General features: G+C 43.4%; 1 protein-coding gene across 1 annotated transcript in view; it reads left to right on the top strand.

Annotated features, from left to right (window-relative positions):
* LOC115384262 (scavenger receptor cysteine-rich type 1 protein M130-like) overlaps positions 1-18,071 on the top strand; it is a 43,043-nt gene that overhangs the window by 18,175 nt on the left and 6,797 nt on the right. Inside the window, exons 4-5 of the mRNA XM_030086593.1 lie at positions 3,607-3,921; positions 4,006-4,293. Coding sequence (XP_029942453.1) covers positions 3,607-3,921; positions 4,006-4,293 — 603 coding nt within the window. The remainder of the gene's footprint in view (positions 1-3,606; positions 3,922-4,005; positions 4,294-18,071) is intronic.

The raw sequence follows: 18,071 nt of genomic DNA, 5'->3' as shown, positions 1-18,071 counted from the left end.
ATCCATCTACCAAACACAATTCACTGCCTTGTGGACAGTGTTTTGACAAAGACTGAAGGAAGCGACCCTGACCCAAACACAGCAGGACGTGGACTCCTGTCGGGAAATTGGAAAGGCGGGCGAATCCCGCAGGATCAACGGCTGTTCATTGCAACTGGGTGTGCCTCCGGTCGTCAAGAGTTCCCTTGCCATCGGACTAATACACACCTGGTGAAGACTATGGAGCTCTGTTTGTGTGACTGTACTCTTCACCACGCACAGCTTCTGCTTACATCACTCAAAAAAGCCCTGCGGCAACTGGGGATTGGCGTCGGGAACAGGGAAGTGAAGCCCGGAAGTTCCTAGTCACAAACCAGCACATAGGCGGTGGAGGTTTTATTAGTCGCTCAACTCAGGACCGGAGACTGTAAAGTTGTTCGGTAGTTGCCTCCATGACTAAGCAGGCCTATTTGGGATCCACTCTGCTTACCTCTTTATCCACCTCTATCTCTACCTCTATCATCCAGCGGGTTCACCTAACAAGTGGCAGGAAAACACCATTGAAAATTGCAACTTGGAATGTAAGGACGATTATGGATAACGATAAATCCTACAGACCGGAGAGAACTCCCAAGACTCGACACTGATATAACGGCGCTTCAAGAAACACAACTCCCGGATGAAGGAAAACTCACAGAAGATGGAGAAGGATATACCTTCTTCTGGAAAGGTCTACCTACTGCATCAAAAAGGATCTATGGTGTGGGATTTGCCATCAAGACCGAGATAATGAGGAACCAAGACCATCTGCTGGTTGGGGTAAATGAGCGCTTACAGCTGAACCTAAGTAACAACAGGAAAGCAACTCTCATCTCTGCATATGTTCCTACCCTCCTTGCTGACCAGCATGACATGGAAGTATTTTACTCAGGCCTCGACATTCTTCTCTCGCAATTCCTTCAGAGAAATAAACTCGTATTGCTGGGAGACTTCAACGCTCGCGTTGAGAAAGAACACCTCGTATGGAAAAATATTATCGGCAAGGATGGGACTGGAAAGGCAAACAGTAACAATAATAATGATGCACCCAAAGACATTTTACATTGCATTATTCATTCACTCCATACTGGGTAGTGGTAAGCTACTATTGTAGCCACAGCTGCCCTGGGGCAGACTGACGGAAGCGAGGGACTCATCATGTCCCTGATGAACTTCCACATACAGAGGAAACACTGTAATACATGTAAGAAAATATCAATCAGATATAACACTAGTCGACTGAACCAACTTGAAGTAAAGGAGAAATTCCAGAAGGAGATTGCAGAGGAGATCAGGTGCATTAATTGTGACTCTGTGGATAACAACTGGACTGAACTTTGAGAGGCCGTAACCAAGATATGCAGCACCAAGCTGGGCAAGCTGTCATGACACAGCGAAGATTGGTTCGATGACAACGATCAGCTTTCAGAGTTTGGCAGTCTGACTACAGAAACAAACAGAAAAGAAATCAATACCACGATGTCAGATCTAAAGTCCAGAGAGAAGTCAGGAACTAAAGGTGGGTCAGGAAATTGGAGGAGATCCAAAGCCTGGCTGACAAGAACTGTAACCGGGAATTCTTTGCTGCCACTCAGAAGCTATATGGACCTTCTTCCAGCGGAGCATGACCCATAGCTGCAAAAGATGGCACCATCTTTAAGGAGAAGGAACAGATCAAAGCCAGATGGGGCGAGCACTTCTACAAGCTACTCAACCAAGAAACCCCAGTTAATGAAAATGTTCTGGATAAAATACCCCAAATCCAGACAAACGAAAGTCTGGCTCTACCACCAATCACAGATGAAATGCGAAAAGCAAGTAAGATGGCCAAGCAAAAGAAGGCGGCTGGCCCTGATGGAATACCTGCTGAGCTCTTCAAACATGGAGGAGCAGAACTCACTCAAAAACTTCTGGATCTATTCCAAAAGATATGGGAGAGCGAAACACTCCCTGCTGATCTCAGAGATGCCAACATCATTACCATCTTCAAGAAGGGGAACAAGGGTGAATGTGGAAACTATCTGGGGATTTCTCTGCTCTCCATCACTGGGAAATTACTAGCTAGGATACTAAGCTACCGATTGAGTTCACTAACAGAGGGATGTCTTCCAGAGATGCAGTGTGGGTTTAGGCAAAACCGTGGAACAGTAGATATGATCTTTGCTGCACAAAAAATCCAAGAAAAATGCCAAGAACAACATAGAGACCTCTACATGGCATTCATTTACCTAACAAAGGCTTTTGACACCATTCACAGACCAACTCTATGGAAAGTCCTGCACAAGTTGGGGTGCCCAGAGAAGATCATCAACATAGTGCTTCATGACGGCATGAGAGCTTCTGTATTAGTTGGTGGCGAAAACACACAAGACTTTGAGGTGAAAACTGGAGTCAAACAAGGATGTGTCTTGGCACCTACCGTGTTCTCGATCTTTCTTACAGCAGTCTAACACTTGGCCATGGAGAGCATGCGGGAATAAGACTCAGGCATAGGTTTGGTGACATCTTCAACCTGCGTCGACTTAAAGCCAAAACCTTCAAGCAAAAACTTCTGGACTCCGGTATTATGCTCCAGCTCAGAAAACTAATCGTTTTTCAAACCCCTTCGTGCCTTCTGCAATCAAATTATTGAATTCCAGTTCTTAAATTGTTTATTGTATTGCTTGTTTTATTATCGTTCAACCTTAGTTCCACTTGTGGCTGAACTGGACTGTCTCATGTTGTATATATGTGTGAAACTGGTCGAGATGTGCTGCAAATGAATTGCCCTATGGGATCAATAGAGTTTTCTGAACTGAAGTGAAGACCAAGACTTCTGTCACATCAGTGTGCAAACAGTACGCAGACGATAACGCCATTGTTGCCCACACAGAAGAAGATCTCCAACACGCAATGGATGCATTTAACAATGCCTACACTGCATTAGGCCTTAAACTCAATGCCAAGAAATCAAAAGTCCTATATCAGCAACAACCTTCGGCCCAACTCAACGGAAACCGACCTAGAACTGGGCCCTCATTAAATTAAGGAATTAGGTCGGGGCGGGGGGCATCTAGTTCCAGCTGTATGCGAGCAACACAACGGGAGGTGGCGGTGGTGGCACCCCCCCCCCCACACACACACACACGCACACTCACACACACTCCCGTGGATTTCAAATGAGAGGGTGCAGGCTTTAGCTCGGGCAGAGTGTCCATCATTTTCTACTTGTGGCTGGACTTGAACTCGTTTTCTCTCGGCTCACCTTCATTGTTTTCCTTGAAACGGATATGACATAACGCCGTTGCCGCACACTAAAACATTAAAAAATTGATTCTGGAGAAAAGGATAGATATTTAATATCATCACAAAAAAAATCCCGATATACATGAAAATCGATTTTTTTTTCCCCAGCCCTAGAAAATACTGTTTCCATCTCAGTTGTCACCACTTTCACTGTCAAAGGGAAAAACTGCGGTGAAAATATTTTTTATGTGTTATGATCCTGTCTTCTCACCTTTGTTTGAGTGTAGGTACAGTGTTTCTGGTTGTTGCTGCAGTGTTTGTGTTTGACGTTGCTGGTACAATGACCTGCTGTCCTGTGTTCAGACGGGGTGCGGCTGCTGAATGGATCCAGTCGTTGTTCAGGCAGACTGCAGGTGAAGACTAACCCATCTGACCAGACCTGGTCCTCAGTGTGTGAAGCAGCCCTGGACCTGCACGATGCAGAGGTGGTGTGTCGGGAGCTGGGCTGTGGGGCTCCTTCATTCCTGCAGGGGGCGCTCTATGGAGACGTGCAGACTCCCAGGTGGAGCCCAGAGTTCCAGTGTGGAGGCCATGAGTCTACTCTCCTGTACTGTAGAAGCTCAGGCTCAGCTAGAAGCAGCTGCTCAACTGGTAAAGCTGCTGAACTCACCTGCTCAGGTAGAAGAAGAGCTGCAGCTTCCACTCCTCTTCTCTTCACACTAACGTCACCCTCTAACTCTTCTCTCTCTGCTCTGGGTTCAGGGACCGATGAGTTCAGGTTGGTGGGAGGAGCCAGTCGCTGTGCAGGAAGTCTGGAGCTGAAATATCTTGGTGAACAAAGACCTGTGGAGAATGATGGCTTCACCATGAAGACAGCAGCTCTCATCTGTGAACAGCTGAACTGTGGCTCTGCTGTTTCTTTCGAAACAACAGATGTTTCAGAGCAATTTATGTGGTTTATCCACCCAGGATGTTTTCAGTCTCCATCTGATCCATGGAACTGTCTGGAGTCATGGAGCTCCTCTTACACCCTGAAACTCACCTGCTCAGGTATGTTTTACTGACTTAAAGGTGCTGTCGGCAGGATTCGGCATCTCCATGGCGATTTGACCCATCTAAGATGGCGATTTGAAACCCAGCACAGCCAATCCTGTCCTGTTTTTTCTGACATCACGCTCTTACGCAAGTTAAGCCCCTCTCACAAGAACGAGTGATGAACGCCCCTCGACCAATCACGGTTAGAGCCTCAGGGCTCTTCTGATTGGTCAAAGATACCTGGAGCTGTCGAGATTCCTTTTCAGCTCAGAACAGAGAGAGATAGAAATGCTGCACCCTTGCTGGAGTGCAATTATGCTACACTCCTAAAGAATTATCAATGGATACTCTTACATTTAACCCAAATAAAACACAGAAAAATTAGCATTGACTCGCAAAATCCTGCCTACAGCACCTTTAAAAAAAAACAAAAACAAAAAAAACCTGTTTTCTTCATGGTTTTACAGTGAATTATTTTCTGATGCTTCTCTGCTCCTTCAGTTTGTTCCTCAAACCAGAGATCAGCCAATTGGTCTCCAACAAATTCATGTTAGGAAAAAACAAAACAAAAACAAAAAAAAAAAACTCAAATCCACAAAGATCTGTAGATAGAAATACCACAGCTGCTGGAGTTGAACTGAGTTTCTGCTGTTTCTGCCGAGGTTCTTTTGTTTCCTCTGAGTTTCTACGATTTACTCTGAATTTTCTACTGTTTCTTTTGTGGTTCTATTGTTTCTTCTTAGCTTCTACGGTTTCCTCTGAGGTACTCTTGTTTCTTCTGAGCTTCTCCTGTTTCATGTGAGATTCTGTTGTTTCCTCTGAATGTTTACTTTTTCGCTAAGGTTCTCCTGTTTCTTCTGAGTTTGTGCTTTGTTTCTGCTTTTATCCTGTTTGGAAAACTGTGTGGGTGTCAGGGGGACTGCTTTAAAGCGGTTTGAATTTTACCTGAGAGGGAGGTCCATCTCTGTGAGGTTGGGGGACTCCAGTTCCTTTTCTGCTCCTCTGCACTGTGGAGTCCCCCAGGGTTCTATTTTGGGCCCAATTCTTTTTGCCCTGTACCTCCTCCCAATCAGGGAGATCTTCAGAAAGAATGGCATGGATTGCCATTTTTACGCCGATGACTGCCAAATTTATATGGCCATCACCAAAACCAGCCATTGCCCCCTGACCCCCTCGTCAACTGTGTTGGTGACGTCAAGGCTTGGTTAGCCAAAATTTTTTAAACTGAACGAGGGGAAAACTGAAGTCATTTTATTTGGTAATTCCCTCATTAACTTGGGACCCCTCCAAAATTATTTGAGTCCCAAACTCACCAGCCTTGGCGTCACCATAGACAGTGATTTTAAACTTGATAAACAGTTCAATGCGGTTTTGAAATTGAGCTTTTATCACCTTCGTCTTTTATCTAAGGTAAAATCTTTTCATCTTTTAATCTTCTTGAACAAGTCGTGCATGCTTTTATTTCTTCTCGCCTGGACTACTGCAAAGTGCTTTACACAGGCATAAGCTGAAATACACTCTAGCGGTTGCAGTTAGTCCAGGACTCTGCAGCATGACCTTTAATAGGGGCCAGAAAGCGCGAACACATCACCCCAATTTTAGCTTCTTTGCACTTGCTCCCTGTTAATATTAGAATTGATTTTAAGATCTTTTGTTTGTTTTTAAAGCTTTGAATGGACTGGCCCCTCAATACATCACCAACTGCCTCCAAATTTACACTCTAGCCAGTCCCAGCTCATGGTGCCTAAGACGCAGTGTTGGGGAGAATATTTGGAAATGGTATTTAGTTACAGAATACTGAATACCTACTTTAAAATGTATTTTGTAATGTATTCCATTACATTGGTTAATCTTGGTACTGTATTCTGAATACTAGAATACTTCCTCTTAAAAAAAGTTCAAGTGCACGAAACCTGTTATTTATTTGTAGCTTTGCAGGAAATAAAAGGCATAGTAGTGCTAAACATCTATTGACAGGCAACAATAAAACCCTGACACTTCAATTATTTTCTTAAATTTATTAAAGTATTAACAGCTTTTAATTCTTTTTTTAGTAATAAAGTGACAACATGCTTGAAAATTGAACCAACTGTTCAATCATTTTCCAAAATGATGCATTCTCTACCAGTGAAAAAGGTTGTACATTGGCTATGTTGTACTCAAACAACAAATCATCAAGTCGTTTTTGAGTAAGTGTGAAGGTGCCAAAAACTGTTTGCTTGAGAGGAGGTGTGCTTGAAATGGAGTCATCTGGTGATGTGGCTGGGATTCACAGTAATTGGGATGATCCCTCTGAAACAACAAACACAGAAACCCAGTTTTGATGATTAAAATAATACATACAAGTGCTCTAATTTTTTGATGACATAGACATAGAATGGCATTCTTTTTTAGGTTAATTCTCTGGATCTTCTGGCCTTCATTTCATTCCTGAACTAGGAAGAAGTCCTCCGATGTGAAGTGGGCACTCCACACCCGATAATCCAAATGTGGTAAAGTTGGAACTTTGATGCTGGGGTCCATGTTGAGCGCTATTAGCCATAGCCTCAATAAATCCCGGTCACAAAGTGGGAGCCTGTGAGCTCAGTGACGTCCAGCTGGTCATTTTACTTTCACAGCCAGGATATATGCACACTGGAACCATTGTACCAAAGTTACAACCAGCTGAAAATAAACTCTGACTGACTAAAAAAGCCGATTGAGATGCAGACGCTACTTCCATGTAAACAAACAGAATGAATGTGCGCCACGGCGCAGTGTGATGACATCATCGCTTCAGCGCTCCCAGAGAGTTGCTCAATCTAGCTGGTTTACAGACTTCCCAATAGCACTAAGTGATGCTGAGTTATTAAATTTACATGTATCTACCACCCCACAACAAACATAAGAGAAAAGAGCGTCTGTAACGGCTGCATGTCGGTGCCCCTCCCGCTGCCGTTATATGGATATGGGAGCATCTAATTATCTCCGAACCAACTGCAAATCATACGAAAGTCAAACGGGTGAGTAAATGTTGTTGTGACGAATGTGAAATAAGGTCCAGATTGTAAAAACGACCGTTCCCCTTTAAAGAACAGCTGTATTCTTTTTCATGAACACTTAGGACTTCATGCTGCTGCTTTTTACATTTTTTCATAACATGTTTCACATGACTTGTATTTGAACTGCCAAATAAATATATGCCTTTCCTTTTAGTCAGTTACCAATTGAATGATAAATGCAAAGAAACAATTCCACTCAAAAACAGCTTTATTTGATATCAGCATGCCTGCAGATTCATGGACAATTAAGAGGTAAGAACCAATTAGACACATATATTGTAGGTTCCTGAATAATGAAGCCCAAGCTTGACACTATCTCCTCAGTTTACTCATCAATCCTCAGTTTACTCCATAACATCCAACAAACCTTATCCATGTGGATTTTTAACCTTAACTTATTTATACACATATTTTCAAAAGTAATTTACCACAACATGAACTGTACCTAATCATCTGTGAATATTTCAACCTGTAATTACAGGTTAAATGCTTGTTTGTGTTTGAGATGTGAAGTGATTATTTAGATAATTATTTAAATAATCACTTCACATCTCAAACACAAATAAGCATTTAAATATGAAATGGCAATTTTCACATTGATAAACTCAAACTGTATTTAAGCTCCTACATATGTTGGTATGAATTTTGTCACAATCACTTCTGTATATGTAAAATGTTTCAGCAAGCTGAGTAGACATGAAAACACATCTCCAGCATTTATATAAAAACAAACAAGAAAAGGCCAGATAACTTCAAAATAACACAAATAGATCAATTACTATCACAACTTGAGTCACATGTCACATCAGACTTCACTAACAACTAGCAGGTGTAAAGCAACTGAGGAGCTGTAATGTCATGAGCTGCTTTAACGACTCTTTTTCCTGCTGCCTCTGCATTGTGGACAGAACCCAGAACCCTGCACACCCTTTGGGGTTTCCTTGATGTTCACACAGCCTAAATGGAACCGCTGCAGTTATCATTGTCATGGCGTACAGATGGCTTAGCGAGTAGACTGCAGGTAATTAACGATGTTGAAGCAGCTGATGTCAGCCCATTTATCCTCGTTCGACAGAACCCAGAACCCTGCACACCCTTTGGGGTTTCCTTGATGTTCACACAGCCTAAATGGAACCGCTGCAGTTATCATTGTCATGGCGTACAGATGGCTTAGCGAGTAGACTGCAGGTAATTAACGATGTTGAAGCAGCTGATGTCAGCCCATTTATCCTCGTTCCGGATAAATTCCGTGCTTGCGATCAAGTATGGGTCAATAGTCAATCCCCTTGCACTTTTCGCGACACAGAATCCTGTTTTTTTCGCTCAAAAGTCTGCAGTAATCCGCCACCATCTGATGTGTTTAACTCCGTGTATGCCCTCCAACATGACGCCTGAAACGGTTGCTCAGCAACCGATGACGTCCTTAGGAACACCCTATTTGCTCCCGGTCTGCGAATCGAAGCACGAGCACCCCGCCTTCATATTATCGGATAAAAGTCAACGTGCCTCCAAACAATACTCCTGGGCTGAATTTCAACTCCACCCTGACCCTGGCTGTGAGTAACTGCAGCCACCAGCCAACGCGGCATGGGAGCGCGCACAAACACTTTACAGACTGTCCGTCGGTCTTTTTTTTTTTTTGACTCACGAGATAACGCTGATAAAGTTTTTTTTTTCTTTGTGGTGGCACTTTTTTGTGAGCTTTGAGTGGATGCTGATTTGGAATAATGCTTTGTTTTCAAAGTTCTCAGGAACACAGTGTGAAGGCCGCTCTGTTGTGTCTGAAGTCACTTGGAAACAGCGTCTGCTAGTCTCGTAAGATCTAGCTATATGAGATGGCGTGGCCGGAAGTCATGCCAGAGTTGGGTTGGATTCTTGCTGGAGCAACAGCCTTGCTCTCAATCAGCTGATTTGTGTGTGCTTCCTCTGCAATCCTCAATAAATCCTCCTTGTGCAGCGTCAACTCCTTGACTCGTCATCTTTGGCTCTGATTCACCAAAAATTCCACAACAGTTTGGGGGCTCGTCCGGGATCTAAATACAACATAAACGAGGTGAGTGCAAATGTTTCCTCTGTTAAATATTTAACTCAGGAAGTAATGCCTTACCTGTGGGGATGTTTGACTAGATAAAAGAACTATTTCATAGTTGGTTGGAATTGTTAAAGCAAATTTCTAAACAAAGAGCCAAAGATGTCCCTAAATTTTTGATTGATTTTTATCAATCAATTGCTAATCATTGATTAGTAACAATTGGGTTGTAACAATAATTTTATCCTAATTTGGAACTGTGGCTGAGAGAGCTCAGGAAGAGTTTCTAGACTCGGAGTCTGGACGGCCCTGGGGGCCACTGGCGTGGAAGGGCTGAGCCCCTGAAGCGACTTTGTTTTCACTCGGATCCGATCCGAGATTAAAGCAACCCCAGAGCTTGGGGGGTATTATGGGATGGCCTCTTCACCAGGGCGGGCCTGGTGCATGTAACAGAAGGGTTGATGATTTCCCTAACGGGCTGACCTGCACTGTTGAACTGTGGGTGGCGTCGCGTGTGGAAGTTTCTACTGGTGAAGCTTGTTGAAAACTGGGTGAGTGTGATTCTGCAGGTCACACCTCACGACTCTGACTCTCTCTTTCACTATAAAAAAGGGGGTAAATAAAGAAGAAGGTCATGATGCTGGGAGGTTGTTTAGGTTTGTAGAGGACATGTGTTGCTGTTTGTTTTGCTGTTTTGTGTGCAGTTATTGTTTGTGCTAACCGTTTGGTAAACACCAAAGTGTTAAACATAGGAAAAGAAGAGACAGGAAGTAGAACAGCACGGCGTGGTCTGATCGCGTTGAAAGTTTTCAGCAACTATTCGATAAGTTCACACCGGTCGGGGTGGTCGGCAGGACCAAGATATTGGAATGTTTAGAAGAGCAAAAATCTACGGCCCGAGCAATGATTTCTGGCTGGTTACGCAGACAACCGAGTGATCTGAGAACACCGAGAGAGTTAAAGTTTACTTTAATGCATGGTGGTTTTGATTTGCTGGTTCTGTGTAAAACACGGATTGCGACTCCTCACTTGTGCCACAAAACCGGTTGTTGAAGAGAAGTGTGAGGATAGAAATGCTGAAGAGAGAGAGGCAGACAGAGAGAGAGAGAAAGAAATAGAGAGAGGCAGAGAGAGAGACAGAGGTGGAGAGCGATAGAGTGAGAGATAGACAGAGTGAGAGAGAGAGACAGAACAGAGAGAGAGGGAGAGAGAGAGAGCGAGAGAGAGAGAGAGAGAGAGAGAGGCAGAGTGAAGTGAAGAGATGAAGGGTTTGATGAACAGGGAGGAAGAACAGGAAGTTAAGAAAAACAAGCAAGGTTTTAACCAAAGGGAAAGGTTTTCAACCTGTTGGTTTTGTTTCCTGTTTTTTACATGTTTAAAATAAGGAATCCATCAATGAGTCAACAATGTTGCTTGTTGAACATGTAATCTACTCCACTATTTTTAACCTGAAGTCTACTGAGGACACCCAAAATTTGAATTTATATTCAAATCTTTGAATCTAACAGCCTGTCTGATCATGACGGGGTTGATTAATCTATGATGTGATTGATGATTGGTTCTCTGAGAGAGATTCACTCTGCAATCTTAAAAATTTGATTAATCTAATGTAACCCGGATCTCACGTAACTGTGGGATGGGGCCTGAGTTCGGTATGAACCAGTAAAATTTGCTAAACCAAATAAGGGACACAACAACTGAACTTTTAAGACAATAATCCTCCAAACAGGGTTTATTTTGTATCAATGAAATAAAATAATGAAATTCTAAATGAAAATGTGTTTTAACAAAATATAAAATATATACAGAGACAAAAACTACATATCAGTCCTTTTTATGAATTTTCTTTCAAACCTTTTTTCTTATGAATTTACCCTTTTTCATGAAAACCTCTTTTTAGTACCTTTTTAAATATTATTTACAAAATCCCAGATATATGTATAAATCACAACAACAAAAACCAACATAAATCAAATTTGTGGGCCCACACTCACACACTCCTCAAGCATTCACTTGCAAATAACCATGTTGCAGGCCTGATTCGAAGCTGGGGAGCGGTGAGGCCAGAAACTGTGGGGCCGCTTCACTCCAAATTGAGCAACAGAAAATAAAATGTGCACTTTAGTAATTCTTTTGAGTACTCACGGATCCGAGGGGGTTAATAGGATGAATGGGGAAACGAGTGGTAGCAGTCACAAGAGCACAGAGGAGTAGATGGTCTTTTGTGAAGATGGATGATGATGAGATGAACAAACTCAGATCACTGAAGAAACGAAGCTGAAGATATCATTGAAGAACGAACTGCAGATAACACTGAAGAACAACTCAGAACACTGAAGAAACAGCAGAAACTCCGCCGGGCCTCTGGTCGACGCTCCAACCGGCTCTCTCTCAGTCCACATCTGATGCAAGGATATTTCACTTAGTTCAACTCACACTTATTATAAGTATGTGCTCATACAAGGCTTAAACTGAGCATATTGAGGCTCACTTGAAATGCCAAAGCTAACAGCTAGTCGCTATGTAGCACCAGACACATGATTTCCTTTAGCACTGCAACCACAAGTTATAGCACCGAAATACACATATCTGTTACCTGATGCAGATCACAACAGTCACACTCTGGATCAACTGGTAGTCAATCTTCCATATAACTTGAATGTTCTCCACAAATCACGATGTTTCCTCGCCGATCACGGCTGACATGAGAGATCTATTTTTCTTCCTGTTACAGCACCGTGCGCCACTTGTCCCGCCCCTTACGCAAAAGAAGATCTCTGATTGGCTATTAAGTCACAACCAAACCAGTGACAACAGAAAAACACCATGAGTGACAACTGAAACAAAATCAAGGTAGTGTGCACATCTTTTAAGGAAACAATGAAACCAAAACTTATTATCTCTTTCAATTTCACACATAAATGAACTTTATACATTTTACACTGTAAATACATTTCAAATGAGTTCTATGTTTTTTAACTGAATGAACTTTGTGGCTCTTTTAACTTATTTACATACAGGAATCACTCATTTTTAAACATTTATGAAATCTGATTGTCTTTTTATGCCTTTTAAATGTATTTTATGCATGTGTCTAATTGGACAGGGCTACACCCTCCCCCTTCTAACCGTGTAGATGTCCTCATCACACCTTTTCCCTTTTCTTTGTCTTAGAAACATGTTTCTTTGTCTCATGTTCTGAGATTTTCACGGATGTTTTATGTTTCTGTCTAGGTGTCTTGTAGATTTGATCTTGAGGGTTTAACTTTAGTTGAATAACCATGCCATGATGCATAATGGTAACTGGTTCACTGGATGGATAACCAGGTTTGTTATAAGTAAATCGCATGGGCGGTTTTGATTCTCTATGAGATTTTCGAACAGGGGAACACTGGTTATGTTTTCGTCTTGAACTTTCTTGTGATTTGTCATTTCTGGCTCTGCTTGAAGAGGGTGATGTTGCTCCCCCTTCTGAATCTTGTTCTTCTGCAGAGGCATTTGTTTCTTGAACTTCAGAATCCACTTCAGAAGGTGTAAAGCTTTCAGAAGATTCTTCATTCTCACTTTCTTCAGTAGGTTGATTTTCCGGCATGTCTGGGTTCTCCTCTTGAGAACTTCCATCCTCCTCTGAGCTTTTACTGCTCTCATTTTCTTCAGGGTCCGGATTTTGTTTATTCAATTGTCTCCTGACTTCATCCACATCAAATTCCCAAGGAACATGAGTGGTTTCCAGCTCAGAATCTGATGATGCAGTATCATCCTCTGTTTGAGTAGGCTGAGTTGTTCTTTGGTTTTGTCGGTTACGAAGCGATCTGGTGACAGGTCTCCGGACGGGTTCTTCTTCATCAGGAGGATCTGACATCCTGACCAGATAACCGATTGGCAACAGATGATCTCGATGCAAGGTTTTGGTCGAGCCGGAACCATATTCTGGCTTAACTCTGTATACCGGTAGGTTGGGTAGCTTTTCCACAACGACATATGGAGTTGACTTCCATCGATTTTGGAGCTTATGTTTGCCTTTTATCCCAACATTCCGGATGAGAATTCTGTCCCCTTTGTCCAATGGCTGATCTCTCACTCGTTGATCATGACGAGCTTTGTTTTTTAGGTGACTCTTTGTAGCTGCTTCCGAGGCCAGCTCGTAGGCTTTCTGGAGATCTTTTCTCATCTTAACGATGTACTGTTGATGAGAAGATTCACTTTCACCATCCGGTGAGATCCCAAAACAGATGTCTATGGGCAGTCTTGCTTCTCGGCCAAACATGAGTAAGTATGGCGAAAATCCAGTGGCATCATTTTTAGTACTGTTATAAGCATGTACAAGATGACTGATATGCTGGCTCCAGCATTGTTTTTTAACAGTATCCAAAGTGCCAATCATCGCTAGGAGAGTGCGATTGAATCTTTCTGGTTGCGCATCGCCCTGTGGATGGTAAGGGGATGTTCGTGATTTCCGGATTCCCAACATGGATAACAACTCTTTCACTAGCCGACTTTCAAAATCTCTGCCTTGGTCTGAGTGTATCCTAGCCGGCAGGCCGTAATGCACAAAATATTTCTCCCACAATACTTTTGCAACAGTGATGGCTTTTTGATCTTTGGTAGGAAACGCCTGTGTGTAGTGATCTGTCACTATCAACACATTAGCAACACCTTTGGAATCTGGCTCAATCTGTAAAAAATCAATACAGACAAGATCCAAAGGACCATTACTGGTGATCTGATTCAGCGGCGCGGCACGCTGAGGGAGCGTTTTCCTGGTTATGCACCTCCCACATGTTTTAATGTACTCTTCAACCTCAGCTGCCATGCGTGGCCAATAAAATCGATCATTGACCAATTCTCTGGTTCGCTCAACACCCATGTGTCCACAGTCATCATGCAGCGATCTTAAAACCATGGGCCGATATCTTGATGGCAAGACAAGCTGTTTTATATGTTTTCCACATGGTTTTTCTTTCAATCTATAAAGTACTCCATCCTTAGATTCCAGTTTGCTGCTTTCACGGAGGAGCAAAAGAATCTCTGGCGGATCACTTTTCGAGTGATTCAGTTTCTGTTTGGTTTCAATTGCTTTCTTGACTGGTCCAATTATGGGATCCAAATCTTGTGATGTCTGAATTTCTTTTGGGCTCAACTGGTCAAGTGCGCTCATGCTGAGATTCACTGGGAACACAAAAGCATCAGGCACCACCATGCCAGGAGCTCCAAGCTGATCCACCAACCGGTCTGGTGCCTCTGCTTCTTCACTTACAGTGGCCCGTTTGCAGAGAGCTTTAACCCCAGCAGGTTGAATGCTCACCCAATCTTTTTCATCTCCTGGGGCGTACTGACGGGACAATAAATCAGCGTCGATGTTGTGTCGCCCAGGACGGTACTGAATGGTGAAATCATATGTGGCCAGAGCGGCAAGCCAGCGATGACCAACTGCACTGAGCTTGGCTGAAGTCAACACATACGTTAGTGGGTTATTATCAGTCCTGACAATGAATTTTGCACCATATAAGTAGTCATGGAATTTGTCCACAACAGCCCATTTTAATGCCAGAAACTCCAACTGATGGACTGGGTAGTTTTGCTCTGAGTCTTTTAGTTTTCGACTTGCGAAAGCAACAGGTCGAAGGCCTTCGGGGTATTCTTGGTTCAGGACTGCACCTAGTCCGTTCATACTGGCATCCACATGCAAAATGTAAGTTTTTGTGGGGTCAGCGAAGGCTAAAACTGGGGCGTTGATCAGGCAGTCACGGATTTTCTCAAATGCATCTTGACAGGTCTGAGTCCACCGCTCTCCAAAAGGCTCTGATGTTTTGAAGTAGACCTTACTTGAATCTGTTTTCTTTCTGGCCTGAGGGTCCTGCCACAGGGGAGCATACCCTTTGGTAAGTTCAGAGAGGGGGCGAATGATAGCGGAGTAATTTGCAATAAACCTCCTATAGTAAGAGCAAAAACCCAGAAACGACTTTAGAGGTTTTAGGTGAGTGGGAACTTTCCAGTCTTTCACCACTTCCACCTTCTCCTGATCAGTAGCTATCCCATTTGCAGATACAATGTGACCCACGTATTTGACTTGAGGTTGACAAAACTGACATTTGTCAATGGAAACTTTTAATCCAATCTCCTCCAGTCTGTCCAAAACTTTGAGCAGCCTCTGTTCATGCTCTTCCAGAGTTTTTCCAAAAACAATGATATCATCCAGATATACCAATGCTTCCAGAAGATGCATGTCACCAACTGCCTTCTCCATTAGACGCTGAAATGTTGCAGGCGCTCCTGTGATTCCCTGTGGCATGCGTTCAAACTGATAGAAACCGAGGGGGCAAATAAATGCCGTTTTTTCTTTATCTTCCTCAGTCATTGCAATCTGGTAGTAGCCACTACGTAGATCTAATACAGAGAACCATTTGCTGCCTGACAACGAATCCAAAGCGTCATCAATGCGTGGCATTGTGTACTGGTCTGGTACGGTGCGGTTATTAAGTGTTCTGTAATCGATACAGATTCTTATGTTTCCATTTTTCTTTCTCACAACAACAATTGGTGAGGCGTAGGGACTACGGGACTCTGTTATAATCCCAGCCGCCAACAGTTGTTGTATGTGTCGTCTCACATCATCAATATCTGCAGGAGCGATTCTCCTTGACCTCTCCCTGAAAGGTCGGGTGTCATGCAGACGGATGTGGTGTTCTACACCTGTGGCCAAGCCAACATCCCATTCATGCAATGAAAAAACTTTCCTCCTCCCAGCCATCTTCTGCCGAAGCCGATTCCTCCACTCCTCGGAGATCGGGGAATCTCCAAAGTTGAAGAGCTCTGGGTCGATAGCTTCAGCTGTTGACTCAGATGGTTGGACAGGGGTGACTGTGTCTACAGCATACATTTCAGCAATGACCGTTCCCACTGGTATAGAGGTTGCTTTTTTGGACTCATTCTGAATGAGCACAGTGAAACTGTTGCTATCGATAGTAGCATTTGGGAGCACACCTGGCTGTACCAGTACGCCAGCTGGTAATGACTGAGCAGTGGGTGCATCGATCAGTACGAAATCTTTAGAGGGGGCACTCTGTCTGTCTACTTTGCATGTAGCATAGTATTTTGCTCCTGGAGCAACAGAAAGTGGGCCAGGCCCATTCCATTTTATTTGTCCCAAGATTTCCTCTTTTTTTTGCTGTGTCGGAGCATTGACTGGGGTATAGACTGACTGAATTCTCATTGAGTGGACAATGTCCTTGTCATTTTCCGTCTTCACCAGTTCCCACAGGCGACTAAACAGAGACGTGTTTGTGCCGACCAATACAGGGGCCTGTTGATGGTTTTTTGGCTCAGGGCAGATCAATGCAAGCACCTCGACTTGTCCAGATACACCAGTGATCTCTTTTGCAAACTCCATCTCCACTACAACATAACCTCTGTATGGATAATCTGTGTCAGCAAGACCCCAGAGGCCGAGGTTTGAGAGGGGTTTGATGGGAACATCTGACAAATGGTCATTATACCAGCTTTCAAAGATGATAGTCACATTAGATCCACTGTCAATGAGAGCATTGCAAGGCACATCGTTCACCTTGATGGTATGAATGAATGATGGACCTACAAGACCCTCAGGTAAGTTTGCATCTTTTCCAGGGACTTCGATTTTGTTGACATTCGCGACACACGACTCATCTGTGGCAGATTTTGAGTTTTCTGTCGTGGGATCTGGTGCTCCGCGTACTACACGAATGAGCTTTCTTATGACTTTCTGTGGGTTCTCAGCTCCAGTGCATCTCGTAGCAATATGACCATTTTCTCCACACTTGTAACAAAAATACTCATCAGAACTTCTTGACGATGAAGCTTTGAATGGAGCAGGTTTGTGGATTTGGGCTGGTCTGTGTTTACTGGGGTGTGTCATATTTTCTCTCTGAGGAGCTGATGCGTAGTTCACTGCCATTACGCTCATTTTATTTTGCAGATCTTGAACTTGTTTTCTGAGGGACTCCAGTTCGTTCTGTGACTCTCCTTTGATTTTTTTGTTTTTCTTCTCTTTTGGTCCACTGGCAGAACCATCGAATGGCATCTGAGATGATGAGCTGTTTTTCTTCTCCAGCTGCGCTCTCAATTCTTGAATTTGAGCCTCAAGTTCACTCCTGGAGGTTGAATCAGGCTCTTTCTCCTTCTCAGCCTGTATTGTGCGTACGTGTTGACGACGTACAGGTGCTGTTTGGCTTTGTTTGGCAGACTGACGACTCTCTTCCTCAATCACTTCTCTCAGCAAGTTCAAAAAAGTTGGGGGGTTGTCTTTCCGCTCCCTAATTTTCAACTGAAGCAACATTAGCTCAGAGGTTGAACCTTTAATAAGTTGCTCTATTCTGGCTTTGTTAGCAGAACTAACAGGTAAACCACCTGCTTGCACAACTTTAACAAGAGACCTCTCTAATCTTCTCAGAAAATCAGATAAGCTTTCACCAGGCTGCTGATGAAGAGATCTGAAGGACAAATAGAGTTCTTCTCTAGACTCTACAGTACCAAAAATGCTCTCTATGGCCTCTATGTAGTCATGGGGGCTAGCATCTGGTTCAGTCATATGAACAGCTTGAACGATCTCCAAAGCGGGCCCTTTTAAACTTTCCAAGATCCGTCGCCGTTTCTCTTTGTCAGAGCACTCACCTTCATCAACTAGAAGCGTTGCTTGCTCCAGCCAGACGTGGAGGGATTCCTCTCCCGCGGGTGTGGGACTGACT

The sequence above is a fragment of the Salarias fasciatus genome, assembly GCF_902148845.1.
Source record: "Salarias fasciatus chromosome 23 unlocalized genomic scaffold, fSalaFa1.1 super_scaffold_20, whole genome shotgun sequence".
Taxonomy (NCBI): Eukaryota; Metazoa; Chordata; class Actinopteri; order Blenniiformes; family Blenniidae; genus Salarias; species Salarias fasciatus.
This window is presented reverse-complemented; position numbering and strand designations above follow the sequence as displayed.